The sequence below is a fragment of the Prosopis cineraria genome, unplaced genomic scaffold (genome assembly GCF_029017545.1).
Source record: "Prosopis cineraria cultivar Desert tree isolate PC_DT_omini unplaced genomic scaffold, ASM2901754v1 PC6, whole genome shotgun sequence".
NCBI lineage: Eukaryota > Viridiplantae > Streptophyta > Magnoliopsida > Fabales > Fabaceae > Prosopis > Prosopis cineraria.
Genome location: NW_026555337.1, coordinates 4,565,437 through 4,589,025, shown reverse-complemented (window position 1 = coordinate 4,589,025; position 23,589 = coordinate 4,565,437). Strand labels below are relative to the sequence as shown.

Below are 23,589 nucleotides of genomic sequence, written 5' to 3'. Positions count from 1 at the left end.
CTCTCCCTCTCTCTTTATATTCTAACAAAAACCAAGAATTGCCAAGAAATATTCTCTCAGCAGAAACATTGAATTCAAGCTTCGAATTCACCCACTTCTCTGTCTATCAATTTCATGGCTTTGCCTCTCATCTTTCTGCCATGGCAGACTTTTCTCGAACCATAACCAGCGCTATTATGGTGGGACCCTGTCACTTCGGCTAATTATTCATCCCCAAGTGACAAACAAAGAATATCTTGTGCACATCAGACTCTCCCTCTTTGAAAACTAATTCAAAATGCATTTTCTTCCTTGAATGAAGTATTCAATTATGGGGAAACAAGAGAGCCTGTGAAATTAACGGCCCCAGTGGTACAGAAAGTACTTTTCACGAGTTTTTCTCCCTAATATTTCCTCTGACACTTTTAAATATGAATTTTTCTACCCATTGCGTGTTGCTGGAGACCGTAAAGTGAACATTGAAGACCAAAAGAAAGGATTTTCTCGTCGTGTATGAAAAGAATATCGTGTTTGAGAGTTTCCACTGTAAATGGTTAACGTTCAATATATAGGCAGAACATCATACAAACAATGAGCTCTCGAAAGAGTAATACAACGATTGCGCAGGAGGTTAGCCAAGTCCCATGGTAATGACAACCGGGTAATTTTGATGAACACAAATAACAAACTACAATAGATTGACATTCCATGACAGAATTCAAAATCTTGGTTCCCAGGCTTCTGAGAGAAACAAAATATGCTATTCAAGAAAAACTAAATCGTAGAAGTTAGTACAACTCTCTTCCAGCCCGTGGGCAAGCTGCACGCTCACTACTCAGTTGTGACTATGTAACTATGTTACACTCTTCCCCGGAAACCCAGTACGTTTACACTATCCCCTTCAATCGTTCCCAGCCGTAAATTCAACTAATCTAAAAAAATATGCCAGACAAAAGAATGCTAACTTGTCAGGTATACTTGTAAGCCTACGGTGGCAATAATGTTAATCAATAGTATCTTGCTTCAATAGGCTTTTCAAATCATTCGCTACTTTACCATATTATGTTATGCGTCTAAAACTCTTCTGTAGAAAAGAACATAAGCAGCTGGAGACTTTATCTTCTCTTGGCTGATGGGGTAAACATGGCTATCATCAAAGTCATACCATCGATCACCACCATGCTGTGTGAAAAGCAAGATCAGGAAAAGTATGAACATTACTGTTGTATACAGCTTAATATGTAACAATCTACATCAAAGAAATTCCTTCCACAGTTTGAAAGTGATAATCGTAATGCCAACCAAATAAAGTGAAATTCAGATAGCATATAATAAGCCACTATGTCAAAAAAGTCAATCCATCATCTACCATTAGAAATATGGCCAACAATTTAAAAGTGTTTACATCAAACATATTTAGGATAACTCTCAGAGATATTTCTAGAGTTCTTGAGCATTTTAATTATATTTTGCAGGCTTCACGTTGATCAATTGGTAAAACATATTACTAGCTTAGAAAACACAGCACTCGAAAAAGAAGAACAAGAACTTACATGAACAAATGCTGTATAATGACCACCTCCCATGCTTCCATAATGGTTACTGATTGCATAAAGCATGTAACGGTTAGAAGTCTTGTCATGCCCATGAGCAATATAAGCTGACAAATCAAGATCGTCGATGGGAAAGTCAACATATGTATCCAGCTTGTTCTTCATAAAGCGACTATATTGAAATCTTTTAAGATGGATAACCAAAATCTCAGGAAGTCTCCAAAGATCTAACTTCTTACTAGCTTGGCGATGCACTTTACAGCCAGGGCAGAACCTAATAATACAGAAGACCAAACCTTGATACAGTTAGACTGGTTCACAATAGGTATAATGCTCTAGATGGAATAGCTTTTGAAAATCATTTAAATTGGAAGACATGTAGGTTATCTTAAAATTGGGTTTGAGTGCAGGTGGCGTTCATATACAGAAGAAACAACAGGTGACCAAAAGTGGTTGTATCAAACACTACACAGATTTAAGCCTGGCAAATGCAGTTTCATTACATATTGTAGCATTGAAATAAAATAAACTTTTAGTAACTAGAAGTTCAGGGAAAAAAGATTAATATATGATTTGTTTAATTGTAGATAAAAGTCCACACCAGTCCAAATCATTAAGTGGCTGCAGCCTATCAGTTTTCAATAGAGTACTAAAAAGTAATCATAACGTCATGGAACAGAAGTGATGTAAAATTTGGGATTTGATACATGTATTCAATCATCACTTGAGAAAAGCTAGTTTTTGTTCTTCTTAAAAAAAGAGCTAATTTTTGCCTCTTCCAGACATAACAGAGTAACAACATGCAGCTCAAGGTTTAAAGTTCACCAACCACATATCTTCTGGTCCAAGTGGTTCCTCTTGCAAGAATGCTTCAAGGCATTTGTATAAAGAAACTGACTCTTGAGGCCTCTTCACCAAAAAGCCAGGCTTGAAAACCTCAGGCAATGAATTAAAACGCGGTGTGTCATATTGTTTAATCTGATTATCTGACCAACATACAATCACATCCAACTGCCTTAACTCCTCTTTCATTGGGAATGGCTCGTCCATTAAAATCTTGGAGCCTTTAACAACCCCTTTTTCACGAGTAAGGTAAAACTCCAGTCCTCCATTATCATGAGAATCTGAATCATTTTCATTTGGACCTAAACTAGGAGTTATGACCCCCTCTATTCCAGCAGCCTCTTCAGTTTTCTTAGAGATGTCAGAGCCTCCTAAGGCATCATCAGTTGATAATAGAAATGGATTGAGCATCCTTAGATACAAATTGGAGAGATCAGATCCAGTCGTAATATTGCAAAACCTAGCAACAAGAGGAATTCCAAATGCCTTCCAATTTGAAGCCAATTTCCCATGGATATACTGCCTGACAAAATTGGTAAACAGTGAATTTATACTAAGCCAAGGAAATGACAAGTGAAACATAAGCCGTAAAGCATGTTTAAAGGCTCGTAAGAACTTTGGTGGAGACTAGCGAACACCAGACATCATGACTGCACTTGGCACTATAGTCAAATGCACATTTTAAAGTAAAATAGAAGGAATCAGAATGGCAAGCTCTTTGCAATTTTGTTAATACAAGTTAACAAGAGAAAATGCTATGTCATCTGTTTCATCCATTGTCCTTGCCTCCTTGGCTTGAGTTGGAGGAGGAGGTCAAAGGATTAGTCATGAAATATAAAAAAAATAACATTTTGAAGAAACCTTCTATAGAAGGAAACCTATCTTAATTTTATATTTTATCACTTTCTATTTCTACTTTATTTAACAAGTGGACTGTTTTATCATTTCATGTATTAAATGGGCTGCAAGTGGATGTTTCCTTAGAGGTAAGGAAACCTAAAGTTTATATAGACGTTGCTTTTGTAACTTGGGGGCAGGTTTGAATGAATGAATTTATGAGTTATGTGAATGCTCTCCCTCTTAAAACTCTGCGTCTCTCTCCCTCTGTTCCCCCACCCTATCAGTTCTGTGTTCTCTCTCAGCTCCTCCTCCCTCCCTGTCCTGTTCTTCCTCCCCTCATCTCTCAACCTCTGTTTCTGTCTCCTCTCCCATTTCCTTTCTGTTTGAGCCAGCGTGAGTGTGAGTGTTTGTGTGTTACATCAATTAGGCATTACCAACGGAAAATAAAATCTCATATAATGTTGGCAATGCTCAAAAATAAAATCACAAATTCAATTGATTATTAGATGGCAAAGTTTGAAGTACTTCAGCCTACAAATGACTGTATATTCTTTAATTCTTCTTAAAAGCCTATCGCTTGAGCCATCAAATTTGCTACCAATTTAGGACCACAATATCTCATGAAAACTTGAGGAAATTAGACAACACTTTCATATTTGAGAAGACCAAAAAAAAAAAAAAATAGAAAGCTGAAAGCCTGACACCATTCAAAATTGTATAAAATCATCATTTCAATAAACAAGTTTCTATGAATTGATACAGTAATTGACAAGGTATAGAGATGGAACAGTGATTAAACAACCAGAGCATAGACGTCAGAGCCTTAAAATGATAAATAAACATTATAAACGAATCCTTGCTGAAATAACAAGAATTTTACTGACATGCTCATTTATTCACATTAACCATCAATGTGGAATGAAATGACAAATTAGAAATTCTGATTTAATGCACTAACTAAGACTATATAACAATAAACTCTGTTATTATAGATGATCATGGGAAGATACAAACCCCACCCTCTGAGAAATTCAATGAAATGACAAGTGCTCCTATAAACTAATATTTGTATTGGGTGTGATTGGTTGGCTTTTGCAAGAAACTTAATTGCATTGAAATAATGATTGTTAGGATCAGGCACCTTAATGGCAAAGTTTGTGGATAAGTTGACATAATAAAAAGCATTCAGGTTGACAACTATCTCAGCAATGTGTCTTAATCAAATAATTCAACTGGTTCTGTGATCCAAATCAATGGCTCATCATTTTTTCTGGGATGCTGCATTTATAGATGTTTCCAATTGTTTCTTTTGGAAGGCTAGCTGGTATGGTTTTTCATAAGATTGGTGGGCTATTCCAATTATTTTAAACTTCAACGATTAAGGAGGTTTGATACAGACTAACTCGAAATAATTTCCCAACAGTCAAATTGTATCAAACAAGAAGAGCAACTTAAAGATCACCAACATTAATAGAAAAAATTGACTCACTCTTCCAACCGCTGATTTACAAAGACAACCAAAGTTTTGTCCCTGACATTTTTCATAAATCGGTAAGCAACAAGTCGGTCATCATCTCTGATTAATGATAATGAATCAGCTGGTTCTTCAAGAAAACGTATGATGCGGTTGTTGTATATCTGTAACAAAACCCTAGTTTCAGATGCATAGTATTTGCACAGCATTGGTGTATACTCTATATCCATAAATGAAACTCAATAAAGAAGGAAAAAGAATACAAAGCTGAAATGATATACCTCAGCTACTAATATGGTCTCATCAGGCCCCAGAGAACAAGCAATGCTTAAAGCCCTGATCAGATCTTCAAATCTCCCATTTTTGGGGACAGAAACAGTATATGACGATAATTGAGTAATTCCTTCGGTGCTCATGACAGTTAAAGTCATAGTGCGCATTGTTGTTGAGGGTAGAGGTAATGATAAGTACATGAATGGATCAAATGTCACAGAGACCTTTCTACATGCAGGACAAACTAATGTTGATTTATATTGGCCCTGAATAAATTGATGCATGTGATCAGGTAAAAAAGTAAACAAAGCAGCCATCAGGAAGAATGGAGCAAATAGACTAGTTCTCCTGAACATAAAAGACAACAAATTTCAACCTGTTTTATTATAATAATAATAATAATCAGATGCCAAATTCCGATTTGGGTTGGTTGGAGGGAGAGAGATGACTGGGGGAGGGAGGGGAATTATAATGCAATATCTACCTCTGTTATTCTTACTCAAGATAACATTTCTTTTTTATTATTTATTCTAAAGGAGGGGCATAAGTGTCATTTTTTCAACATTTTATTCACCTTTTTCATTCCATTACATCTTCACACCACCTTGGACCAAATGTAACTCTATTTTCTGATCCCTTCCAATTAAGAAAACCAAGGGAAAGCAAAGCATAAAGTGCTGCGGTGGAAGAAAAACACTATTTGGTTGATTCAACAAATCTAATAGGTTTTCCTATTGTTAACTAACTCCTTTTACAGTTACCAAGAATTTTGATCTCTTTAAGCAAGTTAAAAATGACATTTAAATCAAATCATTGAAATGAGTTACACTTACAAATATGGTAGCGAATAACCATCCTATAATGTATCATGGGAAATGAAAAATTTAACATGACAGGAACAAAGACCTTAATTATTCATAGCCAATTGCTCGCACCACTGAGTTAAATTATTTTAAGTAATTTCCTACGTTAGACTTACAACATTTCTTGGCAAATCCTTGATGCGATAAAAAGTAATAATAATAATGCCATTGAGTAAAATGAGATGGAAACATACTTGGCACACATCAACAATGATAGAATCATTGCGCGCCAAATGATTGTGCCAATATTCATCAGCTATCTGTTCATCAGGTCGGTTGTCTCCATCCTTGGCTTCCACATAAGGCTTACATTTAACACGATTCAGATCTTCATGAAGCCCATCCAATAAAAAAGCCAAAAGCTCCTGTAAATCATAAGCAATGGAAGGTTACATGAGACATAAAATCGAAGTTAAAGCTCTAAGAAAGAACAAGATGCACTAACCTGGGAATCATGTTGATTAAAGCCACTAAACTGAGGTGCAAATCGAGCAAGCTTTGATTTGAACATTCTTGGTGCCACTGGACTTGCTCCAGGAGCCCATAACTTCCTTATTAAATCTCCAAAAGCCAAAGCTATCTCACCCTGGCAAAGACAAAATATACTAAAAAATGAATAAAAAAGGGTAAACATGAGAGACACATGCTCAAAAATATCAATCTGAAATACTTGGAAGGCACAAGACATACATCCATTCCCAGTGGGTTATCATGATTTATTTCTCTACCATAATCTCCAAGAAAATAGTCAACAATCTTTGGTGTGTGCGCCAAGCACTGGAGTGCACTATTCATGAAGCAAGTATTTCCTAGGTTTTGCAACCCAGTTAACCCCAAGGAACCTGCTTCACTGTGGCTAGAAGAGAAAGTCCAAGAATTGGCATGAGTGTGATTAGAAATCATGCTGCTGGCACTTCCATTCATCTTCGGCAAAGTACCACCAGAAAAACTTGTCATATCATCTTTTCTTCCTTCCCTTCGTTTCATTGAATCTGACAACCCATAAACTTGCAACTCCAACAAAATCTGTATATCATTTAGAGCCACGCATCAATAAGGAACAAAAGGTGTCTGATCATAGCCGATGATTCAAAGTCAAGCCATTTTCATAATTCAAAGACATTGTATTTTCCCTAGCCAAGACACAAAAGAGTAGTGATAACAGCAAAGATATGATAGAAATTAACATCTGAAGCATGCAAAACACACAAGTATTCAACTTCAAGAAATTATTGTTTTCTTCCATTCACATTCAGCATAAGTTGATAAATCATAAAACTACAGTTACTGATCAATGGATTTTCATCTACAAATCTAATTGACAAAGAAGCAGCAAACCAAAAATTTAAAACTACATTTACTAACAAAAAACAAGTGAGAAGATTTCCCCCCTGCTTTTTACAGGGACAGCCTCATGATAATACCTAGCTTATTAACAGAACTCATGGTAAATAGTTTCCTAAACAGATATCTGACCACATATGAATCAACCCAATGGGTCTGAACTGAAGATGTCCTTCACATCAGCAAACGAGGTTGACAGAGCTGTCCCTCATCAAAGCAATAAACACAAATGTCACACATAAGGTTCCTCCAAAACTCCCAATTGTATGTAACGAACTAGAAAATGAATCCTAGAAGAGAATCAAATGGAGGAAAACCCTACAAATGCATCAGAACTTGTGGCATTAAACCTTCATGGCCTTCTTCTCCAGAAATTTCAAATCAGCAGTCTCCAACAGTCAAAATATTTAAAACCATTAATTGTTTATTTAATAGCTTGCTAAATTACCAAAGGGGTGTTGCACAAAGTAGCATTCCCACCTGACATTGTGAATAACTTAAGGAAATTCTGAAATATGATGATAAAAAAAAACATTAACAGAGAATATTTCTCTTAAAAAACACTCCACTACTTACCTCCTGATCAGACTGTCTTTGACAGTCCTTTGGGACCTTAGTATTGTCATTCAAAAGAAACAAGGTTGTCTGACCAGAAAAGTCCCAAATGTGTAACTGCAATTACAGGTTAAAATGTTATCCCTCTCTTGCAGTAATAGATGCACTGTCATGCAAGATTTTCTTCAATAAGTGAAATTGTAGACAGAATATTTCATTACCATCTCTGAATCCATACAGAATATCTTACAGGATCTTTTGAAGAGCTCAATTGCATTGTCCTAGAAAGAAGGGAAAAAAAATGGAAAAATGTCTCAGAAGTCAGAACTCAAAGCATCCATGATTCACCAATAATAAGTCAATATAAAAATAATCAATCAAACTACCCAAAAATGATAGCATATTTCAGTTGTGTTCATTGTTTCCTCAAAACTGAAAGCCAGAAACCCGTCCAAACACCCTGATGCACTAAATAAGATGGCATGATCAAGTTTAGACAAAAAATGTTCCGGTGGAGATATCATAATTTCAAATCACATTTTAATGGATCATAAAAGCAAAGTTTATGCCATAGGTTCATCACATGTATCAATCTCCCAACTATACTGACAGAGTTAGACCAGATAAAGGAGATTGATCAATCCAAATGCATTTCCACTAACTACAGCACCTCTTAGATAAGAACAATGGCAGAGAGGGAGGGAAGGAGACTTACCTTTTTGCTTATTCTTACTCCCAACGAGTTAGTTTCCCTTTGAACAGAAAGCCTGAGCTGTAATGGATAGACATCTGCCATATCATCTTCCGTAGCTGAAAAGGCTTTACCATCCTTCGTTATATTTTTTGACTCACTATGCCTAATGAAATTTCAAAGCATGTGGTAGGGAATGTGTTAACGAACTTAATATTTCAAATACTAGAAAACTTTTATCAGTTTCATCAAGGGACATGAACCACTTCTGATCTCAAATCAACAAAAAATAATAATTTTTAATAGAAGAACATAAAAGAAACCAGCACTAACCCATTTATTTATACAACTATACCACTCACTACTTGAAATTCTATTACGTAAGGAATATAGACACTTCAAGACATATAACAAATTATTGGAGTCAGAAACATGTATCATTTTATTTCAACTTACAAATCCTTAACGATTACATAATGCAAGCACCAACTTTTAACATCTCTCACCTGATTCATTTGACTGGCTCATTGAATAATTGAAAAACTATATTGTACAAAAAATTATGATCCTGTCAATAAATACAAACGTTTCCCTCTCATGTTCAGAAGTAACATAGAAGCATATCATGTCATAGCAAAGAAGGAACTTATCGAAACAGCTATAAAAAGGAAATGAAATTTACGTGAAATTGACAGCTAAAAACCTCAAACAGATCAACATACATGCCATTTTTGAGATGAGTCAAATACTACCACGCATGTGTATGACCTCAAATCAGATGGCAAGCAACTTAAGATCCCAATTTGATCTTAAATTTAATGGAATCATAATCAACAATGATTTTGCCAAGGAATTCAGTGAGAGTGATACAAAGGACATTCGTCCATTATGCACGGAATGAGAGAGGATTGTTAAGATGGCATAAACACAAAGCAGCAACATAAACCATAGCTTTAAAAACCGATAAGGACTTCACAAAGCAGATACAGTGTTAAACAACTATCTAAACTGCCAGAAGTTAATGGGACTCAAACTAAAGGCTCAGTCAAATACTTGCACCAGTTGACTTTGTACCTAAAACCTCACACAGCTTTAGTATAACCATCTCTCTACGCACATGTGCAATCTTCAAAACACAGAGAGAGAGAGATATATATGGGGGGGGGGGAGTAAGTTTAAATCACTCACCACTTCAGTGCCAGCAACCACATATCCCCAGGCACCAAAGCAAAGTCCCGCCCAGACACCCCCGCTTCACCATCTTCACGAATCTGGGCTGAATCATCCTCTCTCCTAAGATTGAATACAAGATCCGAGTTGAAAATGTTATTGATTATCTTCATAGGACCGGCATAGGATGAACATGGAAAAGCCGTATACGAGATCCCCCTCTTCCCACCCGAATCTCCAGGAATTGAATCCTGCGCGTCCTTCCACCACCTGAAACACGCAAGTCATCGGTAACCCCTAAACCCACTCTACTGATACATTCAATAAACATCTGCCAATGCAGACAAACCCAGATCGTATAAAAGTAAAAGGAAAACCGAAAACAGATACAATGGCTAATTGTGAATAGTTGAAAAGATGCAAAACTGATACATAGAGGCAAGCAATTAAGCCGCAGCTTGATTTCTCTTGCTTGTTTTCGTTTGGCAGTTAATCATCCAATTTGAATAGCCATTCTCAAACTTGCTTTCACTTAATCGGGGTTTATGGGCAAGTTATTGAAAAGCAAACGAACCCGAATGACGACACTATAATAAGAAAGTTAAAATTTAGTTCAGATTCGAAGAAGTTGGTGAGGAAAGTACAGAATTGAGAAGGAGTGAATTAAGCAAATAGACCTGTAAGGAACGAAGTAGACTCGTTGGTCGTTGTTTTCAGGGCGTTGATTGTTATCGGAGAAATCTTCGGAGGTAGTGTCCATTGCACAGAGAGAGAGAGAGAGAGGGATTTAGGAATTGCTTGGAAAAATGCAGATCATTTCAAGACAAAAGGAGAGAGCAAGCAGACAATGGCGGATTTGCAGAGAAACAAGTGGAGTTTTTCTGTGAAGAGGATATGCACGGAGGGAAAAATATACCGATAAGTAGAACTTCATTATTTACGTATGGAAAAATTGAAATTTACGTATTTTTCTTTCTTCCTTTTTTTTGGTTGGAGTCTTAGTCTTACTTCTGCTTCTCATTCTAATATTAATATGTTCGGAGTAAAAATTTCAAAAATATATATTTAAATTATATAGTGCAATCTATATTTTTCTGGGACTACTGGACATAAAGTATATTTTTAACTCTCTAATTTTATATATAAAATTTTAATTTAATTATTTAATTTTAAAAAAATATCATTTTAATTCTTTAATTTAACATCAACATTGTTAAATTTCAATGATTATTTTTTATACTAATTATTATTGTTTTAAAAAAAATTAAACTAAATATATTAACATGTGAAAAAGTTTTGTTAAAATTTAAAAGTTTAATGTATAAATTTTTTACAATAAAACTAACTACTTTAAAGTTAAAAAATTAAAAAAAAATACTTATAAAATTAAAGAATTAAAATAAAATATTACATAAAATTAAAAGATTAAATATATATTTTAACTCAATTATTATTTATTAGCTTTTGTTTCATTGGCTACGAGTTTTTAAATTCGAGGAGTCTATACATTTGTTTAGGTTTTATCTAGTTTTGTTAAAATTATGTTTATATGTTGTGCTAGAAAAAATTGTTCATATTAGCAAATCTTACATGAATTTCATTATTTGTAACGTGTTTATATTTTTATTCACATTTTTAATTCAACTAATGCTTAAATAATTCTATGCTTGCTAGTTAAAAAAAAAATTAGAGAGAAAATATAATCATTAATTCCTATAATTTTATTAAATTTTATTTTTTATTTTTGTAATTTTTTTTAATGTTTTCAATCTCTATTGTCTCATTGAACAACATTCATTACTTAGGTCCCTGTAATTTTAATGTAAAAACATTGAAAAAAAATTCAAAAATTAAAAATAGAATCCAATCAGATTATAAAGATCAATGATTTCTTTTTTCCAAAAAATAATTCTATGCTTAAAAGAAACTATAGTCATTGTGGATGAAAATGATTGTCATTGTTAATAGTACGGAACACATATTATCTTATAAAAAGCATTCAACGTATTTAAATTTTGTGCCTATTCACGTATTTAAAAACTTACCTACTTATTCTAATATTCTTTGACACAGATGAATGTAAAGTAAAAAACACATACATCATCTGTTTCAAGGAATAACTCCGCAGGATACGCTTATTCTTCCAAATGTGACTTGTAGAATGCCAGAGTTCTTTTCTTTCTTACAAACTTCATGTAATGTTGTCCGAGCATAGGGACTCTTGAACTGCTCCTTGCTTGTTTTCTTTTGTCAAGCTTTGTTAGCACCTTAATTCCCCACTTAAAAAAAAAAAAAAAAAAACTCTGCGTTACATTCTAATCTCCTGGACTAGACAAAAACCAAAGAATAATTGCTTTCAAAATCAAAAAAACTGTGTTCTTATCAAAAAATAAAACAAAAACAAAAAAAAATGTGTCTTTCTGATGGAGGAAAATGCATAATTTGATTTCCAAATTTACTTCAAAAAATCCCCCAAGGATTAATAAGCTTTCACAACTTGATTTATATAGAGCTAACCAGAAATCCTAATCTGGAAAATAAACATGTAAGTTACAGTTTCATAGACACATTGAGCATCACAGATACATCAATATAAGCAGCTTAATTTGAACCTACAGCAATTCAACTGTAGTGGCGAGATCCAGTGTCATAAACACGGCCACCAGGATACGATCCTCTGGGCTCGAATTCTTGAACTCTTGCACCTCCTCCAAGAAATCGATTACGCTCCCCATATCGATCAAAGGGATCAGCTGTATAGCCTCGTTGCATTTGCATTTCTCCAATGGCTGTGGAAGCAATGGCAGAGCTGTAACCACGAGGATCACCAGGAGGCATGCCACCGCTGGGGTGAGGATCTCTTATGGTTTGCTGGTACTGGTGTTGTCTTGCTTTGGATTCTCTTTGAAGAAACTCATTTCTTCTGCTAGCATGCTGAGCTCGAAGTGCCGCCAATTTTTCTTCATACTGAGCATTGATAGCATTTAGTTTCTGAAATCGCACAATTCAAGGACATTATTATAAAAGCATGGCCAAAAAACATTAAACATATTGTGATCAACATGCTCTCAAAAACATGAAAAGAAACAACATCCCCCACCTTCACCGTGCCCTCAAAAAGAATTCAAATAAGAAAAAATTTAAGTATGGCTTTGGTTCGTGAATCTACAAACGCAACAAGTTACCCATTGTTTACAGTACACAGGTGAAATTTTCAAGAAGTACAGGCCAGGAAGGCAGCAGGAAGCTACAAGCAGCCAGGAACTCAATAGCATTGAATTGGTGCTAAAAGATAAACCTAACTCAAGATTCAAGAAGCATCCTAAGATATGGATCAGAGTCATGGAACTAATAATATCAAGATCACTCAATACAGAAAATTTAACTTTGTGCTTTAAAAGATGCAAAATGAAGCATACAGGTTTCCATTTATGTGAATTTGCATAACGCCATAATCACTTGAAAAATGTTAAATATCAAGGAAACAGACTGTCATCCTCTATACCGAACTAACTACCTTGAGTTTAAGATGTTCACTGAGTACATAATATTTATCTTTTCTTACTTTTTTCTTTTAAGAGGGAGAAAAGAGACTGGAGTTATGTTAATATGCCAGTACCTTGGTTGGAAGATGTACATATTATATACAACTGACAAATGCTTCCCTTTAAAGGACACCAAATAAAACTTGTGAAAACCTGAGCTCCCATGCCAATTCCCCCCCTGCTAATTGCTAACCGATACCTCTCACCAATGGACCGAAGTCGCCAAACCTAGTGGCTTGCTAAGTCCTTCCCTTATAAACTAGCACACTCTTCACACGTTTAATGCAAAGTGAAAACCCTGTCAACCGTTTCTGTCGCCCATTTAATGTTGACTTTCTTCTTTCTCATTATAAAGGAAATATCATAATTCCATACAAAAGGACATAATAAGTGACCTTAATCACCACTTTTCACTGTGTCTGGAAGCCCGATCAGGCAGTCAATTGGATTGATACCACCTTATTTGATCTAAAAATGAAAAAAAATACTAATAAGACTGCAAAAATCACAAGCGGCTCTCATTTCCAGCAGAGGTCTTGACCTCTGAAGCATCACATATCAAAGGCAATAAGAGATGAAAGACCAGAAGGCAATTAAAGGCAGAGAAGATTTCAGTCATTTCAAAGACAAAATAAATTAACGTTGTTAACATATACTGGAGAAAAAGATGAAGACAAACAGTCCTAACTAACCTCTCGGTGCCTGGCATTTTCTACATCTTCAGCATCACTCTGTTCTTTGGATAGTTTTAGAATGTCATCCAGAAACTTCTGCTCAAGACCTTCATAAGTATGTGATAAATTATTTGCCTCATATATAACATCTGTGTCTTCTTTATGGACCACAGATCTGGGGTTTTTGCTCTGATTCTGCAGAGCCATCTTATGATCAAGCCTCTGATCCTGAAAAAATGATCTTGAAGCATCACCCCCTTGACCTGACAGGCAACAGTTTCCTTAAGTAACGATTTCAAAAATGATGTCCCTGATCGATACGGACATTGGTATCTTGGAATTTCACACATGGAATCTAATGTTATGAAAATTCAAAAGTGAGACAGTTTCTGCAAACATGGCAATGGTTGCTGAACAATATTATCATAGTTTAATCAATGGACAAACAAGAAGATTTTCATTTTTCCTAGGTATATCACGAATTGGTTCTAATGATGTTAATTGATGTAAGTAATTCCTATAATTAGTTATGAGGAAAAAGATGGATAAGGACAAGCAGACGATGTAAAACTGAAAAATGCAGCATTTAGACAGTTTTTTTTTTTTAATTAGAGGATTTAGACAGGTTTTGAAGCTATCAGTAAAGACACAAGGTACAAAAAGGTATATGTTTCATTCAAAGAATACAATTACTAACGTTGTATGATCTTCCATCACCTTTTCAACATAAAATTAATATTCTCCCACACAACTACACGGTAACAAGAAAAAGGTTCAATTGGTCAACCCTGCACCTGCATGTCTGTGTGTATTCTAATACACATAAAAATGAACCTATGTTTTTGAAAAGATAAAATCAGATGAATCAAGCTCCTAATGCCATAAAATTTATGAATGATAAGCCATACATAGTTTTCTCCTCATAAGTTTGTAATCATGAAAGGCACCCTTAGCATCCCACATGCTATTAAAACCTTGAAGAGAGAAGTGCTAGAAAAGCACTCACCTTAAACAACCAGGGTGCTAAAATAGCACAAAGTTAAAAAAGACACTGCACATAGAAAATTCATGGATATGAAATATTTTGACAACATTTGGAACATAAATGACCTATAAAGAATGATAATTATATAGAACAGTGAACTATTGGCGTCATCAAGTCATAATCTACCTGTTACTTACTAGCAATCTTTTTTAAGTGAATTGTCACTTCGCCCTAATACTTTTGAGCTAGCAGGCAGGTGAGTCTTATTGTTTTCCTACATATAAAATACTTATCTTGTTTTAAAATACTTAACTTGATCATTATAAGTTACTGGGTGGCCGTTTAGGACTGTATATTTATATAAAGATAAACCTAACACAGGCAAGACAGGTGGTGACAGAAACCTGATGTAGGCCCCTCACCCCAACCAGCATGAGGAATTGGCACTTCTTGGCAGAACTGAGATCAAAGTTGTTGACCAAACTTATACATCCTGATTTAGTGAATGCCCCCATTATGAACATTGCTTATAAATCAATGCACAGACTGCCATGATTATCATAACCAAATCATAGGATATATTAACCTTGGCAAGCATAAAGATAAGTAACATGCTCAATGCATCTGGAATCAATAATTTCACTCATTAAATTTTCAAATTATAAAAACTTGTAATTAGGATATCTAGCTTTGACTTCACTTGCGCCTAAAGAAAACTTCACAAGCATGCATGCAGGGACAACAAATAGCATATTTTCTACATTAACATACAAGAAGCCACTGAATTCAACGCATTTGATCCATCCACTTCCCATCTTCGCTGCACCTCTGGCTTGGAATTTGCATATTGATTCTCTCTCTCAGGAGTGAAGGCCTCGAGCTGTTCTTCAAAATTATTAGGCTTGGTTTCCATCCTCTGATCGGCCATGTGATGCATCTGAGCAGCAACATAAGCATTGGACGATGGATCACCATACTGGCCCTGCTGTCTCATTTGTACCAAATAATGAAGACTATTCCTATATGGACCTGTCAGACACAAGAACCACAGGAGCCCAAGATTAATTATTAAACCACATCAGACATGACCCAGATTGCCAGTATATGTATGTATGTTTTGTTATCACAAGAACTACCTCCAAGTAAAGAAATACGCATACTCCACTGACAAAATGCTCTAGAAATTTCTTTTTTTCTATAAAAAAAAAATCTCGCAAACTTGTGAAAGTGAAAACTTAATAAAAGACATCTTATAATGGGATTTTATAAAGTGGATCCTTGGAGAAATTGAACTGATATCTTTCAAACTGAGCATCACATATTACAACCTCCAAACTAGAGAAAAGACCAACGCATGAAAATCAACTTCAGCTTAAGTCCACCATCTACATGAGATTTTTTTTTTTTTTTGTTTGGTAAAACTTATCAATTAATTAAAAACGAAGAGTACAAATATTACTACCAAAGAAATAACAGTAGCTAAAAGTATAAACATCATATTAAGCGTAATAATATTGGGATGGCTAAATGAACAAAGAAGATATAACAAGCCAACTTAGATACCAGAGAGGAAAGAAGAGATATGACTTAGATATCAGATAGGAAAGAAAAGTCATGATAGTATCAATAAAAGCAGGCATAATGCTCCAAAAATAAAACTTAATCAATCTGCAATATTAAAAGAGTCGACAACTCCTCCTCCATTGCATGATAAATTTTGAGAGCAAGAAAACTGCACAGTTCCTAGCAAATACCATTGACACAGACACGCCAGTCGCCAAAGATACAAAATAGGCAGCTATCACATATTCCCAGTTCGTCAATTTCCGCCCGATACATACAAGAAAACCAAATTATAAGAACTAACCACAGAAGAGACAAGTAATGGGAGCTAAAACAGAGACAGATGTTCCAACGAAAGCTAATCAGAACCCTAAGTATCAGCAAAAGGCAATTTCAACATAGGCGCAGGCGCGCAGCGAAACTCGCCTAGAGAACTACCACTCTCTTCGAAAAAGAAAACAATGAATGGGCAGAAAAATAGGAGAAATAAAAAAAGAAACAAGCAGGAAAACAAGCATACTAACATACGTCTCTGTCTGTCTTCTCCGCCTTCTGTCGGAGCTGAGGCTAGGAAGGTGACGCTAAGACCGGTGAATAACAGATTGACAGTCAGAGGAGTGTTGTCAGCTTGGCAATAAATAGCGAGGCTCTTGAATCTGGATTTCATCCATTTTAATTAATAAGAAAAAGATCGGGCATATTGGTGCGTAAATAAACTTTTTGATCCAAAACATCATATCTTTGCGTAAGGATCTGGATCCATTTCGTTGAAAATATCAGCCTGTTTATTTTCTGTTTTTAAAAATTATTTTTTATTTGTAAAAATAAAAAATTTATTTAAATAAGTATTTTTAATTAGTTATTTTTAAAACTGTTTTCATTTTTTATTTTTAAAAATAAAAAATAGAAACAATTTTAAATTGTTGTTTTCGTTTTATTTTCTTATTTTAAAAATATATTACATTTAACTATTAAAAATTATAATTATTTCGATTAATTTTATTTTTAAATTTTAAACTTATTTTTTAATTAATATAATCAAATGAAATCTCAATTTATATTGGTTTAAAAAATAATTTGAAAAAAAATGATATTATAAAATAATTTTTTAAAATAATAAATGAGAATAGAAATCAAACAGTTCGAAATTTTAAAATAAAAATAAGAATTATAAAATCAAGCGGAACCAATAATCAATCCAATGACCATCATCCATGTCTTTTGTTCACCACCTAGGGGCCTAGGCGGGATCAAATTGGGCTGCGCCCGCAATATTTTTGAGAGAATAACATAGAAGGGCTTGAAAGGAAAAATGGTTACAATAAAAACTAATTTTGCTTAGGATACTATGAACCTTAACTTGCTGCCTTGAATGCCATTCTTCCCAATTTTTTTGAAGATTTTATGGAGATTTTCGAGGGGCAACCCAGTATTTCAAGAGAGATCGAGAATAATTTTTTTATACTCCTTTCATTTCAACTTATAAAACAATTTTAAAGGAATTTTGTCTTAAAGTATAAAATAATTCGAGTAAAATAAAGTTTCATTAATAATACTTTTCTAGTATTATCTTTAAAATGGATAAAAAATTGAAATGATATTATATCATAATGATTAAGTGTGTAAAAATATTTTTAAAAGCTTATAGTTTTATTTTATAAAAATTAATTTGTAAAGTATTATTGTTATATTTTATTAATATACATAATCTTATAAAATTGTTTTATAATTTAAGATAGAGGAGTACCATCCTACAAAGCAGTGCTACTGTATAAACAGCAATATATCAAAACCATCCAGATGGTCCAGACCTTTTTTTAATATTTTAAAATCAAAAAAATGTCAAAAACAATTATAGTGAATTTGGACAGTTAGGTTCAAACAGCAAGCTGCAGCTTCCCCCCTCCTGACTCCTGATCCAGAAAAAGTTGAGGAACTGAGGAAGCCCCCACCTAAAGCCAGAAATATAAATAGAATTATATAAATTAGCTTGACTAATCAGTCATAAGAGTTAGATTGAGTTAGAAAAAAATTAATATAAATAAAAACAAATTTTTCTTGACCCAAATCAAATAATCCATGAATTATATGAACTAATCCTAATGAGTTAGAATTAACCCATTTAACTGATTTCTTTTTCAAAAAAATGAAAAAATAAAGGAAAAATGGAGAATGTGATAAGTTTGTGACTTATAATAAATTAATAGACATGATGTAACTAGCTTAATCGATATATTTTATATAAATTGAAAAATAATGAAGGAATATTATATTAGAGACATATTTTTTCATATTTATAAAAAAAATAAATTGAAAAATAAAATAGACTACCAAGTTAACCTGTTTACCAAGGATTGGGTTAAGTTTAAATTTTTCTAACCTATACGAAGATAGGTTAAACACACTCAAACTCATACATTATCTAATCCATGTAAGCCCACCCACATGGGCGGCTCACTGGCCCCAGACCCAATGTTCCTTGACGCTCTCTTTCGTCTTTTCACATCACAATTCTTTTTGAATATAATGATTTACTCCGTCAGTATCGAGGAAACTTCCGAGTAAAGGCAAGCTTACATTTACAGCCCGGAAACAAAAACATAAACACGCTTGAATTTGAAATGAGAGATTCCTATTCTTTAAGATCACATGCTCTGAAGAGTTCCAAACTTCATCTCATTCCGACATCCCACAGCTCTAATCTTTAATAATAGCATCGAACCTTTAGTACTTTTACCTGGTTTCTGAATTCCCAAGGGTGACATTGCGCCACATCAGACGTTCTGGCTTGAGAAAACTATGCTCATGGTCTCATGGAGGAACATCAAGTTAACGCCAAACTAAGCTATGCTATGCATACACTACCTCATAGTTTGCAACGCAGATGTACTGACACAATCAAATTATTCGTTCCCACAATGATTTATACTGGTTCATGCGTTGTGACAGCTGGCATACATATAACACAACATCACAAAACACTCAGCAACAACAAATCGAAAGCTAAAGGAACATGGGACATCAGTGGTGCAAAGGACATTCAATCATCGGACAATGAAGACCCAAAACCAATTTTAAAGTTGAAGCTAATGCAAGATAACTGCTCGTCGTTCACATCCTCCATGGTCATCTTCAAAGTATAGGAACCCTGCAATATTGGCAGCATTAAAACGTAGACTTCGATATGAACCCAATACAAGACCATACAACAGAAATTAGACAAAGGGAAAATCATTCCTTACAGCAGAAGAAATGGCTACATCATTCATTTAACAATCAAAGATGAGGTAAAAAAGGCAATGGAAAAGAGTCCAAGTTGCTCATGAAGAAGATGTTGATGAAAAAGACAGAAATCATACAAAAGGCAAATCAATCCTTCAAGGAGCAGAAATGGCTAAAACATTCATTTAACTAAAAAAAAGTTCTGAATGGAGAAAGTTGCCACACTGGATGTTAATAGCATTCATCTAAAAGAAGCTCGACATGAATATGCAATAAGCAACACACACGAGACCTGATCCCAACATATGCTTCCACAGTCTCACAATGAATAGTCGTTTATGGAGAAGGCATTTCAGGTCTTCTATAACATGAACTCCCTAGAAAGTCAGGCTTAATGCATAAAAGGCTAAACTCAAGGCACATACCATACACTACAGGATCCCACTCATACGTAGGAATTTAAATTATTCTTCATTGTCAAATACAGAAGGAATTGAACTAATTGACAATTGGTAATGACTCTGCCTCCAGGGTAACTTCAAAATTTTGATCAATTTTAATTGCTGTTATCGATCAACTTAACACAAGGTGGTTTGAGCATGAGCATATGCTAAGATAGACAGACAATCGATAAGTGAGCATTGTCAAAAGTTTTCAAAAGGATATCAACTATATATTAAAATATGAGGTAGAGATAAAACTGAACCACAGAGTAAATTGCTAACGCTCATGCTAGAGCTGCAAGAATTTAAAGATAAATCCAGAGAAAGTGTGCACTTATAGCAATTTTGAGAACATGATATGATCAGTTATGGTATCATGCACAACCAAAGAGCCAGTAGCGTGCATGGAAGAGAGGGGGGAGCCAAGAAATTCAAGCATGAGCATCCTAATGAATCTAAAAAACATTAAACATCATCTCAAATCTCACGCTGTCAAGAAATGTAGGATGTTTGCTGCTATGATAATTAGGCATTTAGTATCAGTTGAACTTGTGTCACAAAAAAGTGAAACAATTAACTTGATAAAAGGGGTAAAAGAAAAATGTGAAGGATACTACTCAACTATCTATTGCATGCTTGCTGCCATTATAATGTGGTATGTAGCATCAGATGAACTTAGTGTCACAAGAAAATGAAACAACCAAAGGAACACAACTTGATAGAAAGAGGGAAAAAGAAAATTGTAAGAGATATCCTACTCGACTATCCTCTTCAAGAAAGGCATGCAAATTAAACACTACCAATTTGCTTGACAGAACAACACAGAGTCCAAGTCAGGCAAGCAAAATATCTTGTAGTTGCTTTAAAGGCAACAATCAAATTTCTTACACCAGTGATGTTTGACACTATAAGAGAAGAAATTAATTACTTTTCAATACCATAACATTTACATTGCAACAGTTTTAGCTGCTAAGATCCTAAAGGAGAGATAGTATACCAACTTCAGTTTTGCAAATGCCTTATTAAGCATATACAATAATGCCAGCATGCATGGAACGGAACTTCTAGGGGCCCTAAACAGATATCAACGAAACTTATGTTCAAGAGAAGATAATTGAGGGCAATTAATTTAGCCAATTAAAATTTGTCATCTAGCAAATGAGATAAAATGATGTTTTTAGAATGTATTTGACATTGCAAAGCGCATGTTGGTATAATGAAACTAACCGGTGGGGTAAATGAAGGCAGTGTTTGGGTGTGAGCAATCTCAAAGTTGCCTGCTGCAACAGGGCAGGACACTTCTTCACAGAGATCACGAGTTTCAGTATGGACATGCACCCCAAAGTATGAAACTTCAATTATTAGCTTCCCACCAGAAATAGCTTCACCTGCAAGAAAGATAGACAGAAACTCCACTTGTTAACTAAAGCTAACAAATGATGAGAAATTAAATTACACAAGCATCTCTCACACACACAATCCATCATAAAAAACAACTAGATCTGATTGTTAAAAGAATCCAGAATTTTGAAGTGTGTTTTGTTTATAAATCATCCTATTTCACTGCAAATAAAAATACAAACAAATTTTCACAAAAAAAAATACAAAATACAAAATAATTCGAACATGTTCCAACAATGTGTGGTTAATTTCATCTTGATCAAAATTTAATAAAGCCCATCCTCTAGTAAGGAAATAAAAAAATATATCACACCCCAAAAAGTGAGAAGACAGAGCATGATAAAAATTGGGAAAACACCAATATGAAACGGAGCTCAAGAGAAATTGAAATAAGGGATGAAAGAGAGAGATCACCAGTAGAAGCTGATATCTTAAAGGTAGCTGGCTTCCCTCTCACCACAGGATCAGGCAATATATCGACTCCAGACACCTTCACAGCATAGTTTTGCTTCCTATCTGCATAGATTTTGTGTGGAAATATTAATATACAAACTATCTATCATGACCTGAGAGAAAAGTAAGTAATATGAAAATGACCGAAGTGTCTAGCTAGCTACATCGACAGCAAGAAGCTCAAAATCAACATGATACAATCACCAAAAATTTATCTTCCGAAAAGATTGAAATTTAACAAAAACCACCTAGACATTCAAAATGAGAGGCAAAAGGACAGCAATTCCATGCTGCTAGCAACAAAGGTAGCACAGTTTCTAGACCGCCTGAATCATTCACATTTGATTTGGATTTTCAAATCTCAAATTTTATTATTTTAAACTTTTATTTTTAATAATATTCTTTAAAAACATGCAATTAAGAAAATTATTTTACTTTGCATTACGTTTTATCTAAAGAAAATCCAAAAGTTAACCAAATAAAAAAAAAAAAAGGAAATCTCAAAGCAGATTTCAATAGAAAAATAAACTAAAATCTTTAGATCATGAATGAAAATATGGACAACAAAGAGAGTCTACTAGCGATGTCAAAAGACAAAAAGTAACCTGTAAGAGAGAAGAAAAAACTACCGAGTGTTGAGAAGAGTCAGTGAGTCACAATTATCATCAGTTTGGATCAAAGATTACATTTATAAGTAACACTAATCAGCAATCAGGACAAATTAAAACTGGACAGTAAAAGTAATTGAAGAAACTCACTTCAAATTCATACTTGAGCTGACTGAGCTTGATTAAAAAGACAAGTCAAGGGAATGGTGAACAGCAAACTCACCGCAGTATTTGACCCTACGAGCTTGAGCCTGAGAAGATGAAAGCAAGAGGATTGATAAGCACAGAAGCAGGTAGAGCTTAAGAGGAGACTGAAACTCCATTGATCGCTGAACAAAAGTGGGATGAGCAAAACCAGAAAGCTTCCTTCTTGATGTTTTCGATTCCTGAACGTCGTCGCGCTTCCAAACAATGCCAATAAGTGAAGCCCGGATATTTATTTAATACTTAGCTGAATTGTTATTTGGAGACTCCGTCTTTTTTAAAATTTCAGTTTCGCCCCCATCAATACTATTCCTAACGTTATTCCAAACCCCTAAATCCATGTGATCAAATGTGTAGTTTAATTCAATTTTGATGAAAGTATAAATCAAATCAAACAATCAGTTTGCACAAACAAAATAATATTTGAATAGTTTTTTATTAAAATTAGTTTGGTTTGATTTTTAAGTAATTTTGTTTGATTTGATTTACACTTCAATCAAGTTTTTAATATATTTTAATGTATAAAATTATATATTAAAGCTAAATATAATTTTTAAACTCCTTTTTTTTTCATATTTCAATTTCAACTTACATTCTGGACTTTAACATTTATAAATAAAAATGAATATCATATTTAAAGTAAAAACATTCAAATTTCATTATTAATAAACATCAAAGTAAATACATTTGTAAGTAACAAGAGTTAAATTTCATTGCAAATTATCTTAAAAAATTTTTATTGAAGACCCCTTGACCCAACTTAATTTTAGTAAAGGCCCCAAAAATTTTAAAATTTTATTGCACATATGTAGGATTGAAATGAAATTAAAGAGCTAACTAATCTTATTGTTCTTGGTGAAATGAAAAAATGATATATGGAAAAGAAACAACTAATATAGGTAAAAT

General features: G+C 34.1%; 3 protein-coding genes across 8 annotated transcripts; all 3 read right to left on the bottom strand.

Moving 5' to 3' along the window:
* Positions 1–467: 467 nt before the first annotated feature.
* Positions 468–11,763, bottom strand: LOC129312748 (ubiquitin carboxyl-terminal hydrolase 8). 3 transcript variants are annotated; one of them, XM_054955437.1, is made up of 13 exons: positions 11,631–11,763; positions 9,604–9,855; positions 8,440–8,581; positions 7,946–8,005; positions 7,746–7,841; positions 6,516–6,851; positions 6,271–6,411; positions 6,020–6,190; positions 4,971–5,228; positions 4,705–4,853; positions 2,362–2,898; positions 1,533–1,806; positions 468–1,161 (listed from the first exon to the last, which is right to left on the bottom strand). In XM_054955437.1, the coding sequence occupies exons 1-13, from the start codon at positions 11,687–11,689 to the stop codon at positions 1,045–1,047; spliced, it is 2,592 nt and encodes an 863-aa protein (XP_054811412.1). In that variant the 5' UTR covers positions 11,690–11,763; the 3' UTR covers positions 468–1,044. The 3 variants fall into 3 exon arrangements, with proteins under 3 accessions (XP_054811412.1, XP_054811411.1, XP_054811414.1); XM_054955436.1 differs by lacking the exon at positions 11,631–11,763 and adding an exon at positions 10,263–10,473; XM_054955439.1 differs by lacking the exons at positions 8,440–8,581; positions 9,604–9,855; positions 11,631–11,763 and adding an exon at positions 8,111–8,322.
* Positions 11,522–17,055, bottom strand: LOC129312749 (uncharacterized). 4 transcript variants are annotated; one of them, XM_054955441.1, is made up of 5 exons: positions 16,881–17,055; positions 15,561–15,818; positions 13,823–14,067; positions 12,202–12,576; positions 11,522–11,864 (listed from the first exon to the last, which is right to left on the bottom strand). In XM_054955441.1, exons 1-4 carry the CDS (start codon positions 17,017–17,019, stop codon positions 12,208–12,210), a joined length of 1,011 nt encoding a protein of 336 aa, XP_054811416.1. In that variant the 5' UTR covers positions 17,020–17,055; the 3' UTR covers positions 11,522–11,864; positions 12,202–12,207. The 4 variants fall into 4 exon arrangements, with proteins under 4 accessions (XP_054811416.1, XP_054811415.1, XP_054811417.1 ...); XM_054955440.1 differs by lacking the exon at positions 11,522–11,864 and having other exon boundaries at positions 12,062–12,576; positions 16,881–17,053; XM_054955442.1 differs by lacking the exon at positions 11,522–11,864 and having other exon boundaries at positions 12,062–12,576; positions 16,877–17,013.
* Positions 17,056–18,962: 1,907 nt separating this feature from the next.
* Positions 18,963–22,897, bottom strand: LOC129312864 (uncharacterized). The gene is made up of 4 exons (XM_054955629.1): positions 22,703–22,897; positions 21,833–21,934; positions 21,245–21,405; positions 18,963–19,500 (listed from the first exon to the last, which is right to left on the bottom strand). The coding sequence occupies exons 1-4, from the start codon at positions 22,800–22,802 to the stop codon at positions 19,393–19,395; spliced, it is 471 nt and encodes a 156-aa protein (XP_054811604.1). The 5' UTR covers positions 22,803–22,897; the 3' UTR covers positions 18,963–19,392.
* Between the last annotated feature and the right edge of the window lie 692 nt (positions 22,898–23,589).